Below are 26,865 nucleotides of genomic sequence, written 5' to 3' on the forward strand. Positions count from 1 at the left end.
CTGAAAACTGATACGTATCGTTATATCAATATATTGATCCAGCACTAGTCAATGTCCTTATACAGCTATTTGTGGAAATTACCTCCCTTGTCAGTGTACAATATTTGTGGTAATTACCTCCACTGTCAGTGTAGAATGTTTGTGGTAATTACCTCCCCTGTCAGTATACAATATCTGTTGTAATTACCTCCCCTATTAGTATACAATATTTGTGGTAATTACCTCCCTGTCAGTAACAATATCTGTTGTAATTACCTCCCCTGTTAGTGTAGAATATTTGTGGTAATTACCTCCCCTGTCAGTATACAATATTTGTGGTAATTTTCTCGTCAGTTTGTAGTGTACCCCCCCCCCCCCCCCCCCCCCCCCCGGTCAGAATACAATATTTGTGTGAATTACCTCCGTCAGTGTATAATGTTTGTGGTAATTGCCTCCCCCAACAGTGTACAATGTTCATGGTAATTACCTCCCCTGTCAGTGTACAGTGTTTGTGGTAATTATCTCACCTGATGGTGTACAATTTTGTGGCAATTACCTCCCCTATCAGTGTACAATGTTCATGGCAATTACTTCCGACTGTCAGTGTACACTATTTGTGGTAATTACCTCCCCTATTAGTGTACACTATTTGTGGTAATTACTTCCCCTGTCAGTGTACAATAATTGTGGTAATTACCTCCCCTGTCAGTGTAGAATGTTTATGGTAATTACCTCTACCTGTCAGTGTACAATATTTGTGTTAATTAACTCCCCTGTAAATGTACAATGTTCATGGTAATTACCTCCCCTGTCAGTGTACAGTGTTTGTGTTAATTATCTCCCCTGACAGTGTACAATTTTGTGGTAATTACCTCTCCTGTCAGTGTACAATGTTCATGGTAGTTACCTCCCCTGTCAGTGTAGAATATATGGGTAATTACCTCCCCTGTTAATGTATAATATTTGTGGTAATTACACCCCAACCTTTGATAGTAATGTTATTTCTTTCAATGTAAGATTTTGATAGATGCTTAGGGTTAAAATCTATATTAACAAGGAGCCGCAAAGCTTGGCATTATCCCCCGCGCCCAGTTGTGTATGAAAGCTCAAACATAAAATAAATGAAGCTCATTGTAACTAAGAGTTTAAAATGAAAGATTCCCATTAGCAAAAGGCACAACTAGAGCACTAGCCTAACATGTACAGAAAGTTTCGTGTAGCCAAGTTGAACGGTTTTTGAGTTATAGCCTGAAATAGAAAGGAAACTTTAATAATATGGTATTTTTAAATAAGTTTCCATAGTAACAGAAAAAGTATCGAAAATGAAAGGTTCCCATTAGCAAAAGGCACAACTAGAGCACTAGCCTAACCTAGAGCACTAGCCTAACATGTACAGAAAGTTTTGTGTAGCCAAGTTGAATGGTTTTCGATTATAGCCCGGAATAGAAAGGAAACTTTAATAATATGGTATTTTTTAATAAATTTCCATGGTAACAGAAAAAGTATTGAAAATGGAAGGTTCCCATTAGAAAAAGGCACAACTAGAGCACTAGCCTAACATGTACAGAAAGTTTCGTGTAGCCAAATTGAACGGTTTTCGAGTTATAGCCCGGAATAGAAAGGAAACTTTAATAATATGGTATTTTTGAATAAGTTTCCATGGTAACAGAAAAAGTATCGAAAATGAAAGGTTCCCATTAGCAAAAGGCACAACTAGAGCACTAGCCTAACATGTACAGAAAGTTTCATGTAGCCAAGTTGAACGGTTTTCGAGTTATAGCCCGGAATAGAAAGGAAACTTTAATAATATGGTATTTTTTAATAAGTTTCCATGGTAACAGAAAAAGTATTGAAAATGGAAGGTTCCCATTAGAAAAAGGCACAACTAGAGCACTAGCCTAACATGTACAGAAAGTTTCGTGTAGCCAAGTTGAACAGTTTTCGAGTTATAGCCCGGAATAGAAAGGAAACTTTAATAATATGGTATTTTTGAATAAGTTTCCATGGTAACAGAAAAAGTATCGAAAATGAAAGGTTCCCATTAGCAAAAGGCACAACTAGAGCACTAACCTAACATGTACAGAAAGTTTCGTGTAGCCAAGTTGAACGATTTAGGAGTTATAGCCCGGAAACGATACTCAGACGGACGGACGGACGGACGGACGGACGGACGGACAGAGCCCAAATCAATATCCCCCGCAAACGCGTTTCGCGGGGGATAATAATAGGCTCCCGTCTTTGTTCCATTGACTTGATCACCGCCTTGACCTCCTGTTGTTGGATGTCGGATGTTTGGTAGAATGTTTTTGGGAGTTTTCCTGCTCCTCAACGTTGGAGTAAAGTCTATACACCACACAACAGAATTTACCCGGGGATGACTTCACAACTTTAATTATTGTATCTAAATCTAGATGGACACTGTGCTCATGAACCTGAAAAGAGAAAATTTGGTCAATTAGGTCAATTAAAACAGAATCTACCTCAACACTAAAGAAAAATCCTTACGGACGAAATCTATATATAATAGATATCTACCTCAACACTAAAGAAAAATCCTTACGGACGAAATCTATAAGAAATAAAAACATTAACGACTGACTAGTGAGCGCTTTCGCCCCATTCAAGGGAGCTCTTCTTGAAGAGCTCCCTTGAATGGGGTGGAAGCGCTCACTAGTCAGTCGTTATTGTTTATATGTATATATACATAAAAAGAAAACACAACTATAAAACAGTTTTTTCCTCCCTAGCGCTTTCTCGGCTCATGCCAGTCTTCAGGGGTTTGAATTCTTTTATTTGTAAAACATGACGTCATTGTACAATGACGTCATAGTAAGATTACGTCATGACATGGTACATAAAGATCACAATATCTTTAGTTTGATAAAGGTGGGGTTGCAAAATCTGCCCACGTGCCGATTTTTTTCAAATTTTGCAGTGTTAAATAAAGGTCTAGGTACATAACTACTTTTTATGTGCTGTTTATTTATTTTGTATTTTTTAAAAAGGCATAAAGGGCCTGAAATGATGTTTTCTAAAATTACTTTGGGTATGTGGTAAGGGGACCCCTTGTGTCCATCTTTTGAACATAATTTTTATTTTCTAATTATTTTTGTTGATAAAAGATACTTCATTCTTTATTTCATATCCATTTATAATGATATTTACAAATTATTTTTACGACAAATTGATTTTGAAGCAAAAAAAACTCAAATTTTTGTCCAGATAAAAATTGAGGATATTGGGTTTGCTCGAAATATTTGGCATGTTCTCGATTTTGTCCACACTTTTAAACCATTTTATAAACATGCTATAGGTAAAATCTTTAAACAGATACTTTTTAAAAAAAATTGAAATCCGGGAAAAAAGCATTTTTTCTAAAAAATCAATATTTGCCCTAGTTGACCACAAATTTAAAATTGATCATAAACACCATAATAAAACAACAGTTAGTGATAGAATTTTTTGTTAACTAACATATGTACACTAATATTATTGCATTTCTATTCATGCATCTTCCCTAACAGTACAAAAAAGCCTAACAACTAGATAATTATGCTCTTGGGTGAAACAAATAGTTTCTCTTTTCTTATCAGAAATCAAATAATTATTGGAAAGAAGTATATTTTCGTCCGCAACTTAAACTCAAAAGATATAAATTAAGATTATCCATCTCTCTTATGTAGATAGAAACAATCTTAAATTGAATTAAAAATGTTAAAGAGGGAAACAGAGTTACATTTGATTTTCAAATAAAGTATGTTTAATTTGAAAATAATACCACCACCAAAAAGGCTACAATCTTCATTTTGAGCAATCAGACGGCTTTTATTATAAAACAATGGCAACAATGTATTTAAAACTGTTCTTATCTCATTCGGCATACCCTATAACCCATATGTTCCAATTTTCACTAATATCTAATAATATCTAAATTTCAACCAATCAGAGACCTCCATTTTGTTTCCAAGGCAACCAATCTTTTAAAAAAGAATTTCATGTTATTCAGAATATTTTATAACCCATATATACCAATTTTCACTTAAATCTGACAATATCTAAATTTCAACCAATCAGAGACCTCCATTTTGTTTCCAAGGCAACCAATCTTTTAATCAAAGTACTGAAAGTACTAAATGGCTCGGTCTCGATGATAGGAGGAATGTATTTCTAAGGTCAATACTACTGTAGTTTTGTACAATAAGAAATAAATTTGGCTGGTGTTCCTTCCAGTTTGGACTTTTGAGGATTCCTTGGACACCAAGGTGTAAAATAAGAGACACATACTAAAATCTTGGAAGCCCATTCTAATATTTCCTATGACGTTATATGTCAAATGATTTTATAATACCTTTAGCATTTTCCTTGTTAATTTGATGTTAATGAAAATCAGTTAACAAGTATTGTTTTGCAACAGAGATCGAAAGACGCGAGGCATACTTTTCTATGCCAAAATGTCTTAAATATAGAATATGTCTGTCCTCTAGAAGACTTATCAATATCACCATGTGATTTTTGAATAAATTGGTCAATTGGTCTACTTTTAACAAGTTTTATAATTATTCTTTTGTAAAACAGCAAGTTGATTGATATACATTGTATCCGAACTTCAATTCAAACCGGATAACTTGTTAGCTCACCATAGACCATGAAATTGTTTGTACACTTTCTTAACTTCAGGATTGTTTTACAAAATTACAAATGAATTTTTCTACAACATTTTTTATTTTCAAATCCCCATACCTCTGATGAGTATAATAAAACTGTCATTACAAGTGAATCAAATATTTTCAGTTTAAGATGAAATGGAAGAGATACATTCCTTTATTTCTTATAAATAGCAAACACCGATTTAATTGTTTGTTTAGTAGGTTTTTTCCCTTTCTTTAAAAACGCTACCATTAACATTATTTTCTGTACCCAGATATGTAAACAATTCTTATAAATCTAATTCTGTATTCCATAACATCAACTGGTGTTGTTGTACCGATTTACGTCTTGAGAATATCACAATTTTTATCTTTCTGATATGAAGTTCTAATTTCCATGTTATGCAATATTGTTAAAATTCATGTAATATTTGTTGTAGACCATCAGATATTTCTGATATCATAACAGTGTTATTGGCAAATAATATGATAAAAAGTTTGGGATACATTCCAATATCATTATACAGTAAAAACTAATTTGCGCAGGTACTTTTTAGGGCTGAAAATGCTTAAAAAAATCTACTATCAGTATATTTTGCGCATCAAAAAAATGGGGAAAAACAATGTCCAGGGAGTCCCAAAAGCGATGTATGAAGGTGACAATTTCAATGCAAAATATTCCCCATAAATGCTTGACAACTTGCACAAACAAGAGGCCCGGAGGGCCTGTATCGTTCACCTGGTTTGAATGCCAAGAAATGTTCTGAATACAAGTTCATTGTTTCTTTTCTGAAGGAATTTTAATATTAACCTCTAAATCCCCTATTGGGCCCCACCCCTCCTGTCCCCAGATGGTCAGAGCCAAAATTTATACAAGTTCTGTTCCCCTTCCCCCAAGGATGTTTATGGCCAAATTTGGTCACAATCCAAGCAAAACTCTAGGACAAGTAGCAATTTATAGGATTTACCTCTATTTCCCCTATTGGGCCCCGCCCCTCCTGCCCCCGGGGGGTCAGAGCCAAAATTCATACAAGTTCTGTTCCCCTTCCCCAAAGGATGTTTGTGACCAAATTTGGTTACATTCCATTCAGAACTCTATGACTAGTGTAGCGATTTAAAGGATTTACCTCTATTTCCCCTATTGGGCTCCGCCCCTCTTGCCCCCGGGGGACCAGAGCCAAAATTTATACAATTTCTGTTCCCCTTCCCCCAAGGATGTTTGTGGCTATTTTTGGTTACAATCCATGCAGAACTCTAGGTAGCGTTTTAAAGGATTTACCTCTATTTCCCCTATTGGGCCCCGCCCCTCCTGCCCCCGGGGGGTCAGAGCCAAAATTTATACAATTTATGTTCCCCCTCCCCCAAGGATGTTTGTGGCCAAATTTGGTTACAATCCATGCAGAACTCTAGGACAAGTAGCGATTTATAGGATTTACCTCTATTTCCCCTATTGGGCCCCGCCCCTCCTGCCCCCGGGGCAACATCTGGAAGTCGGATAGAGGAACAGTGATTAGATGTACAGCATGCTGCCACAACTTTATTACCATCTTTTGAACCGTCAGTGTAGATCTTAACATGATCAGGGAAAGCTCTGATGCACTCCCGAAAGGAGGATTTATGTTCTTCGGGTAATGCACTGGACTTTGCCCTCTCATGCAAAGATAAATTGATATCAGGTGTTTGAATGAGCCATGGTGGTACATCCGACATGGTGTACTCGTCAATGGCGTCGAAATTTATATTTAGTTCCTGCAAAAAATTTGAAATTCTGATGCCAAATGTTGGTATGAGCTTTTGATTTTGTCTGAATATGTCCTGGTGTTGTGGACAGACGGACGGACGGACGGACGACGGACGGACGGACGACGGACGGACGGACGCCGCGCCATGACATAAGCTCACCGGCCCTTCGGGCCAGGTGAGCTAAAAATGTTGTATTTAGAAGAAATAACATATGAAAACCGCATTGTGTTTGTTTTCTTTTATTGGCCACCGTAACCTGAAACTGAAATATCTAGCAGATGTCCAAAACATCGGCGGTCTGGTCCGCCGTACTCTGTGCACATGTCAATATTTTGAGATATTACACATGAATAGTAATCAAGAATATTTGAAAAGAGTAGAATATATTTACTTAAATTGGCACAATAAGTAATTAGTGTGTTTGAGATCATTAACAATCAACAGCAATCAGCTAGCGGATACGTAGAACGAATATACATACCCGGCCTACTATACCTTTCGGCCGGGTACGAATTGGTCCCTATGTGTCGTAGTGGAGCACTGCCTCCGAAAATCACTCTGGCATCGTTTTCTTTACTTTTTTGTAGGTTTCCAATTATTTTATGCGTATACATGCATTTACATATGTTTTTTGTCCAAAACAATCATAACTACCATTCTTAATATCTACCGTACCACTCACAAGACGTCAAATTCACAATTTGTGGACTTGCCGTATAAATTCCCTTCAGAAAGACCTTCATATGTATTATGTAAAAAATAATGCCTCGATGAGAATTCCATATTTCATGGGGTTCAGTTTTATTGCCTAGAAGGTAAGCGATATCAAACAAGTACAATAAAAATGCAAACAAACGTTTTATAATGGTTTGCATAATTATTACTTTGCTCCATTAGCAGTAATAGGCACCAATTGTAGCTCTAAAGACGACACCGTTTTCTGTCAAAAAGTCTTTTGAGCTACAATATTGCAGCTAGCGGATACGTAGTTTAGCTTGCAACAATCACAGTGTGCATAATTTGTCAAGATTTGTAAGACAAAATATTCTTTTCCACCAGGTAAGATTCTAAGACATAAAGGTAGATTGAAAATAGTAAAAGGAAATTAAATAACCAGATAAATATTTGTAGAGGGATCAGACTGGGTTGATTATCGGTGATCAGGTAGCTCAGTCGGAAGAGCTACATTTTATTCTCTCCTGTTACAGAATTGGCACCCAACTAAATAACCAACGGCTGTGGTGTTTGAAAGGGTCTCGTCTGTATTCAAAAAAGGAGGGAGGAATGTAGCAGGACTGGACTGGGTCGATTATCGATGACCAGGTAGTTCAGTCGGTAGAGCACTCAGCTAGTGTTCGGAGAGTCCCGGGATCGAATCCCGGTCTTACTTGCCGCTACATTTTCTCCATTCCTGTTACATATGGTACCATACTGTGCATGTAGATAAACAATGTTCGCTGATCTTGCAGAATTGCCTTACAGTGTTATAATGAATGCAGTAAATGTATGTCTCATTGGTGTGATTGATTTAAAGGCAGTTCATGTGGTGACCGAAAAAACGGTAAAATCAATACTTTCAGAGTGATCAGGAAACATTGATAGTCAAGGCGGGGAAAACATAAGACGACCTGTGTAATACAAATTAATGTTTACTTGATTTTCATTAAATTGTCTCGAAGGTGATGATTAGTGCGTTATGAACGATAAGCTTAAAGATGCTCCACCGCTGACAAATGGTATTTTTTCGCCATCAAAAACAGGAGGAAACGATTTAGTATTTTTCTTCAGTTACAAAAGTTACTTACTTTACACCATTACCACCATTGAAAAGTTTGAGCTTCTAATTTTATTTTAAAGATCCCCTGTCAATTGAAGCTATGTAAACCATGGTTGACCATGGTTAAACCATGGTTAACCATTTCCCAGGAATCATGGTTATCCATGGTTAACCATGGTTTTGACTTCTACGTTAAATGGCCAACCATGGTCAAGCATGGTTAAGCATGGTTGATGTTGGAACAATGGTTATATGTAAACCATGGTTTATAAACCATGGTCAAACCATGGTTAAGCATGGTAAGTAACCATGGTTGAAGGCCCAGGCGGAATATCTTCCCAAATACCATGGTTAAACCTAGTAAAACCATGGCCAACCATGGCCCATACACCATGGTTGGTCATGTTCAACCATGGTCATGGTAATTGACTATGGTCAAAACACATGGTTTATCATGGTTGACCATGGTTGAACCATGGTTGACCATGGTTGAACCATGGTTGACCATGGTTGAACCATGGTTAACCATGGTCAATTCATTGGTCAAACCATGGTCAAGTCATTGTCAAAACAGGGTCTCATTGTTGTCAAAACATGTTCAGGCCATGGTTACCCTACAGAAAACTTCATTGGATTTACGTGGAATTTCCTTGGAATTTCAGTGGTATATCCAGTGGAACAGAGGTAAAATTTGCCAGAATTTTCACTGGTTAAGTGATATTTCCAATAGAATTCAAGTGGTAAATATATATCGAATTTTGTATCAATCCAATAGAAATTCCATTGGAATCTTGATATTATTACTCAATTCAATATTTGCTGAAACAAATTGTGATGGCAATAGGTATAATCCATTTATTCATGTATAACAACAGAAGAGTTTTACTTGGAATCACCACCAGTTTACTGTGTTCATTATATTTTCATACTACCACAGATAAGTGTTAAGAAAATCTGTTATCAGGGATATGCAGCAATTGATTTCATTATAAATTCCAAGTAAATTAGTGTTTGTCTGAAATAAACCTATAGTTACAAAACATGATAGTTTATATGGACAATATAACTCAATAACAATTGACAAATACACAAACCTATAAAAAATTGTATATGCATAGGAACACAATATCAGTGTGCAACGATTTCATGTTGATAAAGAATTGCAGACAAATCAAAACTTACTAAAAGTGTTCATCTGTACTTACAGACATTCAAGAATAAGATAATCCATTCACTAATTGGCCAAAACTTCCATTTTAAGAAGAGAGATGTTTCCCCTTCCACACTCCAACAGACACAGCAGCCATTTTGGATGGTGACTGTTTTGGCGGGAAACATATAGAAGTCATGTGACTCATGTTGTCGGGAAGTGAAACCATGGTCAACCATGGTTAACCATGGTCAAACATGGTTGAAGAATATCAACATCATCTCAACCACGGATGACCATGGTCATAATTTATCCATGGTTAAAATATGAAGTGAAACCATGGTCAACCATGGTTTACCATGGTCAAACATGGTTGAAGGATATCAACATTAGCTCAACCATGGTTGACCATGGTCATAAATTTAACCATGGTTAACCATGGTTACTACCATGGTTAAAATATGCCGAAACCATGTCTAACCATGGTAAAACCATGGTTAAATATGGTTAACCTTACTGACCATGGTTAACCATGGTCACCAATTGACAGGGGTTAATTGCTCCACCGCTGACAAATGGTATTTTTTCACTATCAAAAACAGGAGCAGACGATTTAGTAATTTTCTTCAGTTATAAAAGTTACTAACTTTACATCATTACCACCATTGAAAAGTTTGAGCTTCTAATTTTACTTCAAGTTAAAAATATGAAAAATAATTAATTGCATCCCGAAAAAATTCTGTGGCACTATATCCTATATGGAATGAAGTAATGCTTGCGCATGCACCAAAGGCGAAATAAATTATCTTATGTTATTTTTTGTGTTAATTAGGCATATATATACACGATTAAACACCAATTATTGTTCGAATGATGAATACCATTTATGCTCTGTCGGCGGTGGAGCATCTTTAAGTTCAAAATATAAAAAAAATAATTAATTGCATCCCGAAAAAATTCCATGTCACTATATCCTATATGGAATGAAATTCTGACTGCGCGTGCAAAAAAGGCAAAATAAATTATCTTATCATATTTTTTGTGTTAATTAGGCATATATATACACGATTAAACACCAATTATTGTTCAAATGATGAATGTCATTTATGCTCTGTCGGCGGTGGAGCATCTTTAATATGTTTTTGACAAAAAATATAAACAGCTAATGTCATATTATGTTTTAAATTTAAATAATCTTTTATCTATTCATTCCATTTCAAGCATGTACATGTCATAGAAAATAAACAAATATCAGGTATATGCTTAAATCATATTACAGTTAAATTCACAATAAGGAATTTTAAAATGATGATAGTAATTATTTTCGGATTGAAAATGATTACAATTTTATAATATTATTTCTTTTTGTTCACATAATTCTTCTCCTCGACTGTTTCCAGTTGAAATGATACATGCATGCTGACATTCTGTAAAACATAAGGAAACAATAAATGTATTAACAGAGTAATTACTGAAAAGGCTAATATCATATAATTAAACATTTTAATTATAAATAGCAATACCAGCATAGAGGAAATATTATTGAAGTTTAATTCCCGCTGTTCTTCAGTCCTCCTGTTCTTACATGTAAGAGTTTTGTCCTTCATAAATTGATTGTAATATAGCAGTTGTTATATAATGTGCACAAAAAAGTATAAATATACACACGTATGCATGGGTAGTTATCACTGGTAACCCAAAATGTATTAATCTTGCCGAAACTTGTTAGAATAACGGCAGTAACAAGTTTCGACAGGATTAGCATATGTGCTTTTTATTCAGTGTTAACCCTTAATTAATATTAGGACTTTTCCTTAGAATTCCAATTCGATCAGAAAAATTAAGTATTCTGCCGTAAAATTAAGTATTTTTCTGTCCGCTGTCGGCGCCGTGACGGCCGACTAACAAACCATCAGAGGCTGTAGCTATCAGTTACAAGTACCCACCTTTGTTTACGTGCACGGCTATCTAATGCTACATAGTCGGGGTCAAACTTTTCCGATGCGACGGTGAAATTTACAGATTCGGCGATAGAATTAAGTATTTCGTCGGTTATATTAATACTTTCTGCGCGAAGATTAACAGATTTTCTGACTGACGTTGGTAATTATCGAGCGGACGCGCCGAGCCGTGACGGCCGAGTACAAACGGCTTGCACAGGTAAACATTAGGTTTGTGGAACGGGTCAAGCTATCCGATTGTAGACTACCCCTGTGATATTTATGTTTACGTCATGCATGCACTAAAACTACTTTATTTTCTCTTGCTACCTGGCGAAACATGCATTTTTCAACCTTTTTTCGGGAGAGTTCCGATACGAGCGGTAAAATATGAATAACTGTTTGTACTGATGTGAATTGTGTTGATACTAAATGCTGTCCGAGGTTCTCGTTTGAGATATCGCAAGACCAGAGAAGAAGATCGAAGAAAATACCAGGCTGACGTTATGATGCAAAACTTATCAGCTGAAGAGGATTAATCTTGAAATAAATGAAATTATACGACATAAGTTAACGTGTTAATTTTTACCAATTTTCAATTTGTAAAGCTTGTCTACCTACCTTGTATACATGGCTTCGTTCTGTGATTAAAACGTTTCTGTCTCTTTATCTTGATTAGTTTGTACTAGATTGATATTCTGTTCCATGATTTCACATTACTTGATAATTTTTCGATTGGTTGTGGCAGAGATTTAAATCTATTTAAATCTCTGGTTGTGGCAAGGACGTATATGAGGTGGATAAGTCACACTGGGTTTTGGGCAAGTACGGCGCATGAGCTTTTGTCTTTGTGCACTGACTGTGACGTAGAACGAATAATCATACCCTGCCTCCACTCCGGTTCGCAGGGTATGAATTCCACCCCGTTGCCGCTAGTGTTGCAAGTCCCGCTGTGATCCACATGCGCACTTTGAGACTGATAAAAATATATTTTTCGGGTAATATCCTATTGTAACTGTATTGTTCTGACAACTATGATCAATATTCAATTCACAAACCTTTCGATTATAATGTTTCATCAACTATTAGTGGTAAAATCCAAGGCAAACACAACACATGTATAATTCTGTTCAAATACGCCGCCATGTTTGATTTACCGGAAACCGTAACGAAATGAAACACTCAGCAGGTAAAATATGTTTAAAAGTTTTAAAAAGCCAACAAACTAAGAATAAACATGGTGGAACTGAACAAATGTAAGTATTATTTAGAATGTAGCGAAAAAGAATTTTTAAAGTTCATGTTAAAAACTTTGTGACAATATATTTCTTTCGTAGTGAAAATTTGTAGGGCATTCCATATATGGTACTAGTTGCCATATTTGGAGCGCGAGACTTTCTAACGAGAAGCATCATGGCGGCCAAGTGAGCCGTGTCGGAGATGTGAGCCATTCAAAAGTGCTTTAAAACATAATTTAGACATGGAGGTGGGTAAATAAATAATCATTTTATGTTTAAAATGTTTGATATTGTTGAATTTAATTACAAAATTACATGACACACGTGAAATGCAACATTTTCACCGCTGGATGTTTTGCAACACTACGGTCAATGGGACGACCATCTGTCAGAAAAATTTTCCGTCCGTCGTTCAGAGCTACGTCATCGCAGCTAACTGTGACGTTGGGCGATGACTGATTTTCCTTTGATACTTTAATGGCTTGTGGGTACGAGGGTTACCGTCTTACTTTCTGAAGCGTGCTGTCAATTCATGAGCTGTCGTATTTTTAACGAAAAATTTAAAAAAAAATCTTCTGAATCTTCCTTCTTTAAAGCAAGTACTAAACGTTGTGAAATTTTCTTTGGTATTTCTTTGGTGTCTTCGGCGGCATGCTTCAGTGATATAGCACTATAAAAAGGGCAACAGTTTCACTATACAAGAAGACACAACATAAATATACCGCAGTCTCCCAAAACACGCACCTCGCACAACATTCATGCAACACACCGCATACATGGGAGGCCGTACTTACATGACCATAGCTGTTAATAGGACGTAAATTAATCAAACAAACAAACAAACAAACAAACTTTTGACTTGATAAGAGTTTAATTATCAGTTGAGAAAAAATGGTTTTTATTCCCGGTTCATAGACACCGCGCGTGGCGTTTAGTAGTGTTTACAAAGGGACAGTGACGAATCCTTTTCGCTTAAAAATCCGTGGTCGTAGTTTGGTGGATTTTTCTTCATTTCTATCAGAGATTTAGATAGTAATAATTAAATTATCTATGTCTAGTAATAATTAAATTATCTATGTCTCTGTTTCTATCTATACAACATTTTTTTTGTATGAAAAGTAATTCCTGTAAATAGTCCATTAAATGTTCCAGATTTTTTTTCTTCTTTTACTTTCTACGTTTCAGATGTCGTAGGATCAGAGCAGAAGAAAACATTACGAAATTGCTACAGCCAAAGATTTATATTCGTTTTGAAACCAATAAAAAAGTTCATTATATTATTTGTCGTAAAACTTCATTTCTGTCGACAGGTATCGTATTGGTCATATTCCGCCGGCGAGTACCAAGGTGAGGTGATCGCCATCGCAAGTTGCATAGTGCAAAGATATTTTACTTACGAAAACCAAAGACTTAGATATAATATATATTACTATAGCTAAGTCTCTGCGAAAACCTCCTGTATAAATAGACCCTTAGTACTAGTTACTATATGTTACATCCGTATTCTTAGGTTAGTATATACACGTCCAAATTTGTCAAGCTAACCAGTCACTTCTAGTTGTGTTCAAGAGCCTAACACAAATGCGGTCACTCCACGAGCTGGCTTTGGACCAGATCAAATCGATATGTTGCATCATCAAGGTCACTATGTCATTGCGAAATATTAGCTCTAAAACAGTATGAGACAAATCTCCATGGTCGTGTTAGAAGTCCCCTTCAAAATTATGACGATAGACGACTAAGCCCACAGAAAAAAACAACCCCCAACTGGGCCCCCAGTCATTAAATGGGACTGTAGTCGGGTAGCTGTCAATTCAAGATTCAGCGAGAGAAGTGATGACAAGGGGCGGAGTCAATTAATACCAATCAAGGTACGCTTGTTATGTTATTGGGTAATAGTATTCATGACATAGCCCATGATGCACGGTGACATTTTTCATAGAGAATAATGTTCATTTTTCAGACAATTTTAAACATTATAGCCAGTCAGGTGATACGACTTCTTTAATTGACTATTTGTAGACTTCTTTTACTTAATTGTGCGGATAAACAAAAGATGTAATGTCGTCCACGTGTTCTCACAGCATGTCATCAATCAACTACTGTACTAAACGATACTGATTTAACGGAGCAGTGATTTTAAAAGTAGTATGCAGTTTTGACAAAAACAATAATGTATTCATGGACTTAATGCAGCAGATTTTGGACCTAGAAGATATGACGAATATGGACTCACACACATTTTTTTTTACCGTGGAAGGAATTTTAGCACGCATGAAGATATTTATGGATTATATCGATTGATCTACAAAAAAAAGTACAGATAAACGATCCATGTCATCTGTTTTAGTTATTCTCATTAATTTGATGTGTTTTGTCGATGTACACGAAACACTAAATGCTTTTGAAACCACTTTTTACCTGATTGTTTATAATCGGCTCGCAGGTTGAATCATTTAGATTGATCAAAGATCGTATAAAACTTGAAATAAAAAAAATGAACAAATGAACTTTGTATATCAAGGATGTATTAAAAGGACCCCATTCAATCTGAGGACCTTAGTTATGGAACACCAGCGCAAACCCAGTAATGATATATTATTTTATACTCGGCCGTTATGTCTTTTGGTCAAACTCACTTTACAAATTTCTTTAAAATCCACCGACTTATTGCGTTACGTGTTATATTGTATCGCGTGCTTTTATGGAACTATATTTCTGGTTATATACATATTTTAGCGTGAATTGCCTGGTTAATTGTATATATAAAATAAAAAAATGAAAATCGATATATCACAAAAATATTATTTAGCAAGAGGGATATTTACAATCTATCACTAAAATTTCTCTTTTAACCTCATGTTTACGGACCATGGACTAACCGCCAGCGGCAACTCTCTATATCACACGCGTGGCCATTCCAACGAACCCATAACGAAAATTGGCGAAGTCGTACCCAGAAAGTTATCTGAGAACTAACACGGTTGCGTGGCTTGGCATGTAGATCGCCGCTAATACGCCGCGGGGTTCTAGCGTGACCAAGACAACGGGGTCATACCTCATGAAAACACGTGGAAAGCCCACCTGTCGTGCTTTTGATTCACAGACTTGCCTAACCAACGCGTACTCTAATATGTAATTAATCCATGTCACTGCAACTCAGAGGATAGTTTCAAAGATTTCATTATAGTCTCCCAGACACATTAAAATGTGTTACATGGATTATACAAGTTACATTTTTAACTGCACGTGGCAGGATGGACAATATATATCATTACCAATTACTAAAATATGGAAAATTAATTTGAAAATTAACAATACTTATACCGTACTACTATCATAGCTTTTATTCACATCTTTTAAAATACCATCATTTTTCTAATGAATAGAGACACCTTCTTCAATAATTGGATATTACAAATACCTATAAAGCCACCCATCTTATGAAGACTGGGATTACTATAATAATACTGTGCGATATATTTAATATGTATATTTTTTTATTTCTTTGTGTTTACATACAAAAAGATAGTGAAATTCATCCCCGATATTTTCATTGCATGAATGGCATATTCTTTCACGTTTCTCAACATTACGCCATCTTCCAGTCTCAATTGGAATTTTTAAATTTGATGTACGGAATTTAGTTATGAATACTCTATTCATTTCCAATAATTTTATAAGATAATTTTCAAATCCAAATTGTTTTTTATATATTAGATAAGTCTGCCCTCTTGAGGAGTTTTCCACACCTGAGAACCATTTTTGTATAAACTGATCTTGAAGGCGCTGTTTCATTAAACTTTTATAAAATCTGTTAATCATTTTTATTTCATTGAGGAAGATATTTGACCAGATTCGTCAAAAATATTTTTAATGAAAGATATTCATTAAAATGTGTATATTCCTTCGAAATGTAACTTCGAGATTAGTTTATAAAGTATGCTACTTAATTTATTTTCATTTTGTATAAGTCTATTCCAAAAACACAGCATTCTCAGTTTGATATTTACTTCGAGTGGGAATCTTCCCAGTTCCCCATACACCATAAAATAGTAGTCGAAGAACATGTACCATAAGTACACATTTACCATAAGTACGACTACACAACTATGTGCTAATACTATTTATTTTATCTAATGCTTATCGGAACACATCGTCGTACCTAAATGAATAGTCAAGGACTCCAAAACCAAAAACTGTAACTAGATAGAAAGTTTCTTTTTAATCTGTTAAAATCGTTCATATATCTGGGTTTAGGGTAGTAGATAAACAAAGACATGCGTGTCCTGAAAAGTCGTATATTAGAACGTGAAACTTTTTTTTTATTTTGAAATATTACCATTTGGTCTTTATATAAAATATCTCATAATACGTTGACTTGTATTTTGAAATGAAAAGTTGTTAAATTCTGTTGGTAACTCGATTTGGTCCGCAGTCACTGAAATAAAACAGACACATACATGTATTACAGTTTACGCATGACTGCACACGTGATTGACCAGGTACTGATAAGTTTGACAGGAACAGAAAGGTCGTCATGGTTCACGCTGGGTGGATAGTTATTTCATGACGGGGAGGGCTGTGCGGTCTGTATACATGGGGCGGTGGCGTTTGTGTGACACGAGTGAGTCGAGGATGCAGATATTTCTTCGATATTTTTAGAAATTGATACTGATTAATACGTTCATAAAAATCACCAGAACTCAACTGTATGTAGTAAAAAAATCTTTGTATTATTACTCAATGATATGTCGAGCATTTAATTACGCCCCTAATTTTTTTTGTAAAAGGTATTGTTCATAGACGGCACTGATTAAAATATACACTTAATTCATTAATATTAAAATATGATACTTATAGATAATACTTGTATATATGTTATCTGTAATTTGATGTATGGATAAGCAGTAATAAAATGCAAAGTTTGCAGAGGTATCACTATTTTAATTACTGATCAAATTAGGAACATAGTCTTAATCAGACTGACAGATATTGTAATGGATTTGATGATAGATTGATTTCTTTACGCAATGACGCGCAGGCGTGATATGGGTCTGATGAAACCATTGTTAATCGTTGGAAGTTTCGAGTGGGATTGGCATTCGGGTGTCGAAAGATCGGTGATCATGAGGGGTTGAAGGTTTCCTGTGACCACATCAAAGGAACTCTGTGATTGGTGTTACAAAACGCCATATATAGGGAAAATATATCAAAGTTTTTCAGGGATGTAAAAAAAAATCAACACGAACAATTTTATTGCCCTCTTCAGCTTTTCAACAGTTAACACAAGTGATGACGTCAGTTTGGTATTTCCTTCGACCTTCTCTTGTCCTACACTATATCTGAAACGAGAACGTCAAGTACATTTGTATACTATATTAATTGAATATCAATGATCTATAACTACAGAAACGTCTTCAATCGCAGATCGAAGCCATGTATACAAGGTGGGTAGACAAGCTTTACAAATTGGTAAAAATTAACACGTGAACTTATGGCGTATAATTTCATTTATTTCAAAATTAAAGTACATTGGTGAAACCGGCCGAAATGCCTATACCCGGTTCCAGGAACACAGGCGCCAAGTAGAGAGTGGTAATCTCTCTAATGCTCTGGCTAAGCACTTGCTCGAAGAACACCCAGGAGACGAAGGTGACATTAGAAACTTCAAGTGTGAAGTCATCAAGACCTTCTCCAAGCCACTCGAACGACAAGTTTCAGAGGCGGTCGCTATACACGGATCAGTTGCTGACAAGCTCCTCAATTCTAAGTCAGAATGGGAGCAACCTGCCGTAGAGAGATTGGTGGTCACTAGGGAACCACGACTGTGAACAGCAATATGTGATAGGAAATCTGATTAAAATACAGATTCTTATAACCATTCCGGTGATTAGAGGATCTGACAGCGTCCCATGGGGGGTCATGTCATGTTCAGTTGACCTTTATACCACGTGTACTCACGACCACGTGTAGGTTCTGCACCTTGCTGCATCAAGTGTATACGACATTTCGTCCCAGTATACATATACGGTAAGCTATGTTGTGCTCTTGGGGCGAGATGACCTTAGGTGTGAAAGTTTTGGGGGCAGCAATTTGACTGGTCTTTATCAAGGATCACGTGGACGTGACCCCTAGTGGGATTTTCTCTGATCCTTTTTATCAAACGTAATGATAATAGGAATCTGTGTTTTATTTTATTAGATTTGATGTAATAGGCACTATGTCTACAGAATAGTGTGAGGTACGAGTTGTCTCAAAACAATAACATACCCTTAGTCGATTGTCAAACTTTTCTTTCGATTGCCACCTCGAAAAGCTGGTATGTCTGACGTTTCGACCGTGCATGTGATTGCATATAATATCCCCTTTTGATACGTCAGTGTTATGTTTATGGCTACACGAGTCTATCTGATAAAGTATCTTGTGGTTATAACCATTGTTTAAACACTGGGGTTGATTTAGTGCACATAGCATGTTGGGTCGAAATAACTCGCCGTATACATCAAACGGGCCGAGACATTTCGTACCTGCACACAATAGATGTAACCAAACATGTAGACGAACACGTTGTGTTAGTGTTATTTCGGACTGAAGAAGGCCCTATAGTGGCTGAATATATATTCCATAGAAATGATTTTGATTTTACTTTGAATTTATTTATTTTGGCCTTTTATTTCGGATTATTAATATACTAGCTTTATACCGTTTTTCCTCATTATGATTCAAAATTAATCCTCTTCAGCTGATAAGTTTTGCATCGTAACGTCAGCCTGGTATTTTCTTCGATCTTCTTCTCTGGTCTTACGATATCTGAAACGAGAACCTCGGACAGCATTTAGTATCAACATAATTCACATCAGTACAAACAGTAATTCATATTTTACCGCTCGTATCGGAACTCTCCCGAAAAAAGGTTAAAAATGCATGTTTCGTCAGGTAGCAAGAATGACGAGAATAAAGCAAGTAACTGTATATTTAGAGAAAATAAAGCAGTTTTAGTGCATGCATGACGTAAACATAAATATCACAGGGGTAGTCTACAATCGGGTAGCTTGGCCCGTTCCATAAACCTAATGTTTACCTGTGAAAGTCGTGTGTACTCGGCCGTCACGGCTCGGTGCGTCCGCTCGATAATTACCAACGTCAGTCAGAAAATCTGTTGAGGTTCATGTAATGGCTTTAACCAGTGATATTTTGCAAGCCTAAAACGCATTACTGTGCTGCAATTGAACAGAACTAATTTTATTAATTGTTGGTATATACCCTGGCTAACTGTCAGTCTTACTGTTGATAAGTAATTTGTGAAGCTGTTTGTAAATTTCAGTAAAATAAGAGCAAAATGTATATTTCTGGAGAAGACATAGAACTCGTGTGAATTGCATTGATGGAACCAAATAAACATGCTATCGTGTTCAGTAGTGACTATGCCAGGTACTCCAACAGTTTGTTTGGCAAAATCGGACCAGCGAATAGCGCAGGAGCCTATTGTTGTAAATGCAAATGGCTGCTTTAAATGGCGGATCACAAATATAGCATATAAAAAGACATTTTAATTGATACAAGTGCTCTTATATACACTATAAGGTACTCTGAACATGACAAGAAGAATATTTACGAAAAAAAATAGTTAAAATGTGGACTTTGAGAATATTTACGAAAAAAAATAGTTAAAATGTGGACTTTGAGGCTCTTTCCGGAAATTTGCATTTTTCGCCCCAAACAGATTGTTTGAACTATTTTTTTCGTGAAGAGTCTTCTTGTTATGTTCAGAGTACCTTTTGGTGTCTATAAAAACATTTGTATCAATTGAGATGGCTTCTTATATGCGATATTTTTGATCCGCCATTTATAGTAGCCATTTGCATTTACTACACTAGGCTCCTGCGCTATTTGCTGGTCCGATTTTGCCAAACAAACTGTTGGAGTACCTGGCATATTCACAACTGAACACGATGGCATGATTATTTGGTTCCATCAATGCAATTCACACGAGTTCTATGTCTTCTCCAGAACTATACATTTTTCTCATATTTTACTGTATTTTACACGCAGCTCCACAAATTACATATCAACAGTAAGACTGACAGTTAGCCAGGGTATATACCAACAATTAATGAAATTAGTTCTGTTCAATTGCAGCACAGTAATGCGTTTTAGGCTTGCAAAATATCACTGTTTAAAGCCATTACATGAACCTTAATCTTCGCGCAGAAAGTATTAATATAACCGACGAAATACTTAATTCTATCGCCGAATCTGTTAATTTCACCGTCGCATCGGAAAAGTTTGACCTCGACTATGTAGCCTTAGATAGCCGTGCACGTAAACAAAGGTGGGTACTTGTAACTGATAGCCTCTGATGGTTTGTTAGTCGGCCATCACGGCGCCGACAGCGGACAGAAAAATACTTAATTTTACGGCAGAATACTTAATATTTCTGACCGAATTGGAATTAGTCCTGATATTAAAGGTTAACACTGAATAAAAAAGCACATATGCTAATCCTGCCGAAATTTGTTAAAAATTAAGTATTCTGCCGTTACTCTAACAAGTTTCGGCAAGATTAATACATTTGGGGTTACCAGTGTATACTGTAAGTTATACAGAAAATGATGGTGGTGATCATGAAAAGCGTAAAGTCTATTTTGTTGAGTAAAAAAATAAAAAAAACTAACATTGTTCACACCCTAAGATGAAATCGCACTAAAAAAGTGATCATGTGGGCTTTTGTGCGATTGCATTTGTAAGACTGTGCCAGGTGGTAGAGATTAGTTCCGCTCGAGTGATCACACAATGCAAGTGAGAGTCGGGAATATGTTTATGTAAGTTTTAATTGCTAATCTCTGATGCTTGTTGGTAAAATATAACTCAGGATAATTGCTAAACAATTAACAGTTTTCTCTACATATGTTACAGATTGAAACAGTGCCGTTTTACGGAAGAATTATGAAAAAGAAATCGGCATTTTCGTCGATCTAGTAGTCCAAAAAATATCACTTCGAGTTATATGAACATTCCATATATGATTTGTGTCATTTGGCCAAAAATTTACTTCGTATTACCTAGTTTAATGAATATGCTGTAGACCTATGTAAATGATCAGAACGTCAAGCTCCTGTGGTGATGGTATGGTTTAGTGATAGTCTCTGAACGTGCTTTAGCATATAGATATAATCTGATATTTATACATGTGCTTATAAAATTATAAATAATTATGGATGTGGTAAATATTCATACCTTATTAACTGCCGATAGTTTTAAGATTACGCCTCCTTGGACATTTACAAAATGTTCACCGTCTGTCACGTGCTATTTTATCAGTAGACCAAGTTTGTCCAAAATTTTGTTAGAGTTGTCTTTCTTCCATTGTAGTTTAAAGCCGTGACAAATGCATCTCCATTTCGCCATGAAATGTATTTGCTTCGAGACAAATTTGATTCAAATTACAAAATTCATTATGGTATAAATTTTGATGTTCGAGGTGAAATATTGATTTCATTTTTTCCGCTGCGGGATAACTGTCACAAATAGGGAGTAAACGTCTGGGGGGAACCAGCTTCGGAGCGAAGCATTTTTGGGACGAAACGTCTTCATTCATTGTAAACACCATTTTGGGGACGAAAAGCCTAGATATTTTGTAAACAATTCAGGTGACAGAAGATCTTTTGGATAGTGTATATAGTAAGGATATGAAAGCCGTAATATACTATTCCTACATTACAGATACGCTTATTTCAGTAACTTTCATATTCAAAATTGCTATTTAAAATTCCCGGTAAAATCAAAGTTGTTGAATACACTGGCGCTAGGAGCGCTAGTATCTGCGAGCAATTTCTAAGCCAATCATATTGCGGAAATTGACTGTAAGAGAATTTTGCAACCACGATCACAATGGCGAGGTGACCCTCGCCAAAAAAGAATTTCATGTTATTCAGCATATTTTATAACCCGTATATACCAATTTTCACTTAAATCTGGCAATATCTAAATTTCAACCAATCAGAGGCCTCCATTTCGTTTCCATGGCAACTCATCTTTTTGAAAACGTTATCATGTTATTCAGCATACCTCGTAACCTCTATATACCAATTTTCACTTAATTCTGACATCATTTAAATTTCAGCCAATCAGAGGCCTCCGTTTTGTTACCATGGCAACCAATATTTCAAAAGGTGTTACCATGATATTTAGCATCAAAAATTATTACTGTACACTGATTTTCACTTATATCGAACTCTGGAATCATAAACTGGAAATGTATAACTAGGTATACTAACAAAGAAGTGGTCCGTTGCTACATGAACTCACTATTTTGAAATCACTCAAAAACAGTTTTCCCGGATTTTAAGTTTGAAACTAATTTACACATAGACAGAAAATGTCATGGGAGTTTTTTTAAATGGGGGTTAAATTGTGGACAAAACCAGTAACAGGGTGAAATGAGATGACATTAAGAGCAATGCTTCGTTTTCATTTTTTCCAAAAAATGTTACTTTTTCGTGCAAAATATTTTTTCAAACAAAATTTTCCGTTAAAAATCTAAAAGAAATAACTTAGATATAAAGTATACGATCTACTCAAATAAATTATGAATAAAAAATGTAGAATATTTAACAAAGACTAACCTTTTTTGGCATGTTTGTGCAAGTAGTTTTAATGAAAATGACTACAAAGAATTCAGGCTCTTTGGGCCTTTTTAAAATTACAAAAGGAAAAAGAATTGTCATTTTAAAGGGACAACTAGTAGTACTTTCATCTTTCAATATGCAAAGTTTCAAGAAAATTGGGCTGTGATCAGTTTCTATGGGATTTTTAACATTAGCTTGAACACCACCTTTCATGTTACATAGTCACTCATGTTAGATTAGATCCTCTCTATGTCCATCATTTCATGGGAGGGGCAAAACCTACCTCTTGCCATGGCTCCTCAAGACGTATTTGTTGTAATAAGGACCCGGTAGTGTTGTTGTAGATGTTGACCATGTTGTAGGCCTCATCAGAATCATGGTACACTGTGTTGGTGTACAGAAAGTCTAGTTCATCTTCATAGTCTACATTATGTATCATCTGATCCAACAAAACAGAAAAGTCACCTACTCTATTCAAATATCTATGAAATCAAGAATTGTTCATTGCATTTTCCGCTTTTTAAAGAAAAAATTTCCTTTTTAAGATTGCAAGCAAAATGAATAAAAAACAAGAGATCCCAGAGGGATCTTGATGCCCACCAAAGAATGATCTATATCTGACAATGGAAAGATGGATTTTTTCTCTGCTTTTCAAACTTTTACTACATACTACATATGAAATTTGAGACAGATCCCTTCCGTACTTTCTGAGAAATAGCGGTAACAAACTTTAACTATTAAAATCAAAGATGGCTGCCTGTCGGCCATCTTGTTGACTGATCAGTCCCAAAATGCAATATGCACAACTAGGGTCCAAGGGTAACCTACATATGAAATTTGAGACAGTTCTCTTCAGTACTTTCCGAGAAATAGCAGTAACAAACCTTAACTATTAAAATCAAAGATGGCTGCCTGTCGGCCATCTTGTTGACTGATCAGTCCCAAAATGCAATATGCACAACTAGGGTCCTAGGGGAACCTACATATGAAATTGGAGAAGGATCCCTTCAGTACTTTCTGAGAAATAGCGGTAATAAACTTTAACAATCAAAATCCAAAATGGCTGCATGGCAGCCATCTTGTTGACTGATCAGTCCCAAAATGCAATATGCACAACTAGGGGCCTAGGGGAACCTTCATATGAAATTTGAGAAAGATCCCTTTAGTACTTTCTGAGAAATAGCGGTAACAAGAATTGTTAATGGACGGAAGGACGGATGGACGATTGAGCACGGACGAATGGCGATTTGAATACCCCACCATCTGATGAGAGTCGGCTAAATATTACTCTTTCTATATCATAATTAAGATTGGTTGATGTAATATTAGATATATATATGAATATTGAAAGAATCCACAAGACTCTACTGGAATTAGGAAAAAAAAACCACCTATAAATAAAATATTCAGGACCATGTGTTACTGACAATCAATGATACTTTGATCTGTTTGAGTACAAACCATTTCTGACAAATCTTGGACTTCGGTTGTTGAAATTCTCCGTTTGACATTTCGTCCAGATGAGGTATACATAACATTTTCCTAAGGAACAAAGAATAGAATTGATATAGTAGCTTTATTATCTACCCAACGCAGGGCTGAAGGATTTCATTAAAAGTTACAATCGCCCCAAAGAAATTACAGCACAACACAGGACATAGAAAAAAGAAGGCCAAATATTGATATTGTGGGAATATAGGTCACTCGCCTTACATATGATGTTGATTATTTTAGTGTGTGTGTGCCATAGTTAATGTGGTCCCGTTCATCTGTTTGATATGACACCGGTAGGGTAGGGCTATGTATATAAACATTCCGCGTGCGTTTCCGGTTGAGTATTATTTTAGCGGCTATGATTTGTATCCTTGAGCAATCTAGGTTAACTTGGTGTTTACCCTCAAGACTACAGGATATCAGTGAGTTGCCGGATGAGGTTCCGCGCTCACTGCGCATATGCCATAGATTAGACCAATCAGAATGGGTGTGCGACATCGCAAATAGGACCATGGGAAGGGGGTTATAAAAGGGGCTGCACAGCTAAAATGAACGACTTGCATGGCCGGATAACCGGCCAACACCCAGGGAGAGATACCTTTCCCACCTCAGGAGCTGATAACAGCTACCACACAGTGCTGACAACAGCACACGTACATTAGTACGTAAGCGTTAGGACACTTAGGGTGTTAAACGTAGATTTGGGAGTGGGGCTGTTGTGGAGTTAGCTGGGAGGGAATAGGAAGGGGTGTTGGTCATTAGCTAAGCTCTCGGTAGGAACTTGTGGGGGCTAGTGTTATCGTTAGGTACTATCTGTAAATACTTCTGTTCTCTATTATTACTTTGTTATTGTTTACCTGTATATTATCTATTACTTAGTATAATAAATCTCCATTTATCTTTATGTAAGTGTTTGTTGACGTGTAGTTAATTGCTCCGCCACATCATTTATGAACTTGGGATTGAGCTGTCTGTAATCAGCTCAGCGTGTGTGCGTGTCTCTACTCTCGGGATTCGTCTGCTGACCGGTGTCGTGGGGATTGTAAATCAAAACTATACGATCACAACATTTGGGAACTGACGTCCCCTCGACGCTGGTCCCGGGAGTCGGGACGCGCTATTACAATATAAAGTGATTTCAAATTAATGGAGTCAGATAGACATTTAAATGAATGTTCCTGGTAATATTTAATAGATTAAATATTACAACATCTATTAAATATTACAACAAATCATAAAATGTAGACATACGGTATATTCATCGGTTATTCATGCTGGTGCTTTATAAATGTAAACGTCAATATGTTCACCTTATTCACTTACCGCTTTCGATGTGTTTCTTGAGAGGTCAATGTAGAAGTCCTCAACAATTTCACATTCTGCGTTATTCCTGGATAACTTAAATAATCTGGAAATCAAAATAAAATCTTAACAACTATAAACCTTTTAAAAACATAAACGGACACCCTTCCCCCTGTCAATCCCTACCCCAAGAATGAGGGAATAAATACCAATGTTCTTTCAAACTACTGGTAATCAATTGCTCTTGTGAATATCTTAATCAGTGTTTGAGTTGTTAAGATATTCCGACAAATAACAACAGCACTCCATCACCAGGACAGGTACTGACCGCTAGTAGGACAGTTGAAGAAACTGACCAGTAGTTAGTACTACTACATGGCAATTACCTCACATGGTATTTGATGATAACCTAGAGGTGCAGGTCTTAATTGTGGCAATATGTCATGACATCATAACCACTTGGCCATAAGGACCCTTTTTAAATGGGACAATTCAATGAGGCTAATTCTGTTCCATATATAACCACGAAGCAAAAGATGACATAAATGTATTGTTTTTTATTTCTTATGAAACATATGACAATAAATATTGACAAATTCCACAACATTTTTATGTATTATGATTGATACAGTTGAGATTCCAAATCGTTGATCAATACAATAAAGCAGGTATAACATGTATGCTGTATCCATACCAGAGCCAAAGTCACATACATTAATCAAATGTTATACATAACCACTGAGGCGTTGGCAACATTATATATATATATATTTAGACAAGAACATGCACCTAATAACGTAAACACAATACTGTAAGAGCCATTTGAGAAGTTCTAGAAAAAAAAATGTTTACTACACTGACAAGGGCCAGGGTTCAGCATATAAGACATCCGACCACAATATGTAATGGTGGACAGCAAGCAAGTTTGAACATTTCACATTCATTTCACTACAGTGGGCTTTTCT

General features: G+C 36.1%; 1 protein-coding gene across 2 annotated transcripts in view; it reads right to left on the reverse strand.

Moving 5' to 3' along the window:
* Nucleotides 1-357: 357 nt before the first annotated feature.
* Nucleotides 358-26,865, reverse strand: part of LOC138316432 (DDB1- and CUL4-associated factor 17-like) — a 55,863-nt gene continuing 29,355 nt past the window's right edge. For both annotated transcript variants that reach the window (XM_069258129.1, XM_069258133.1), the window contains exons 12-15: nucleotides 25,922-26,006; nucleotides 24,566-24,646; nucleotides 23,388-23,543; nucleotides 358-2,411 (exon numbers count right to left, since the gene is read on the reverse strand). In XM_069258129.1, the coding sequence (XP_069114230.1) occupies nucleotides 2,235-2,411; nucleotides 23,388-23,543; nucleotides 24,566-24,646; nucleotides 25,922-26,006 (499 nt within the window). In that variant the 3' untranslated portion in view covers nucleotides 358-2,234. The remainder of the gene's footprint in view (nucleotides 2,412-23,387; nucleotides 23,544-24,565; nucleotides 24,647-25,921; nucleotides 26,007-26,865) is intronic.

This window comes from Argopecten irradians, chromosome 1 (genome assembly GCF_041381155.1).
Source record: "Argopecten irradians isolate NY chromosome 1, Ai_NY, whole genome shotgun sequence".
Classification (NCBI taxonomy): Eukaryota; Metazoa; Mollusca; class Bivalvia; order Pectinida; family Pectinidae; genus Argopecten; species Argopecten irradians.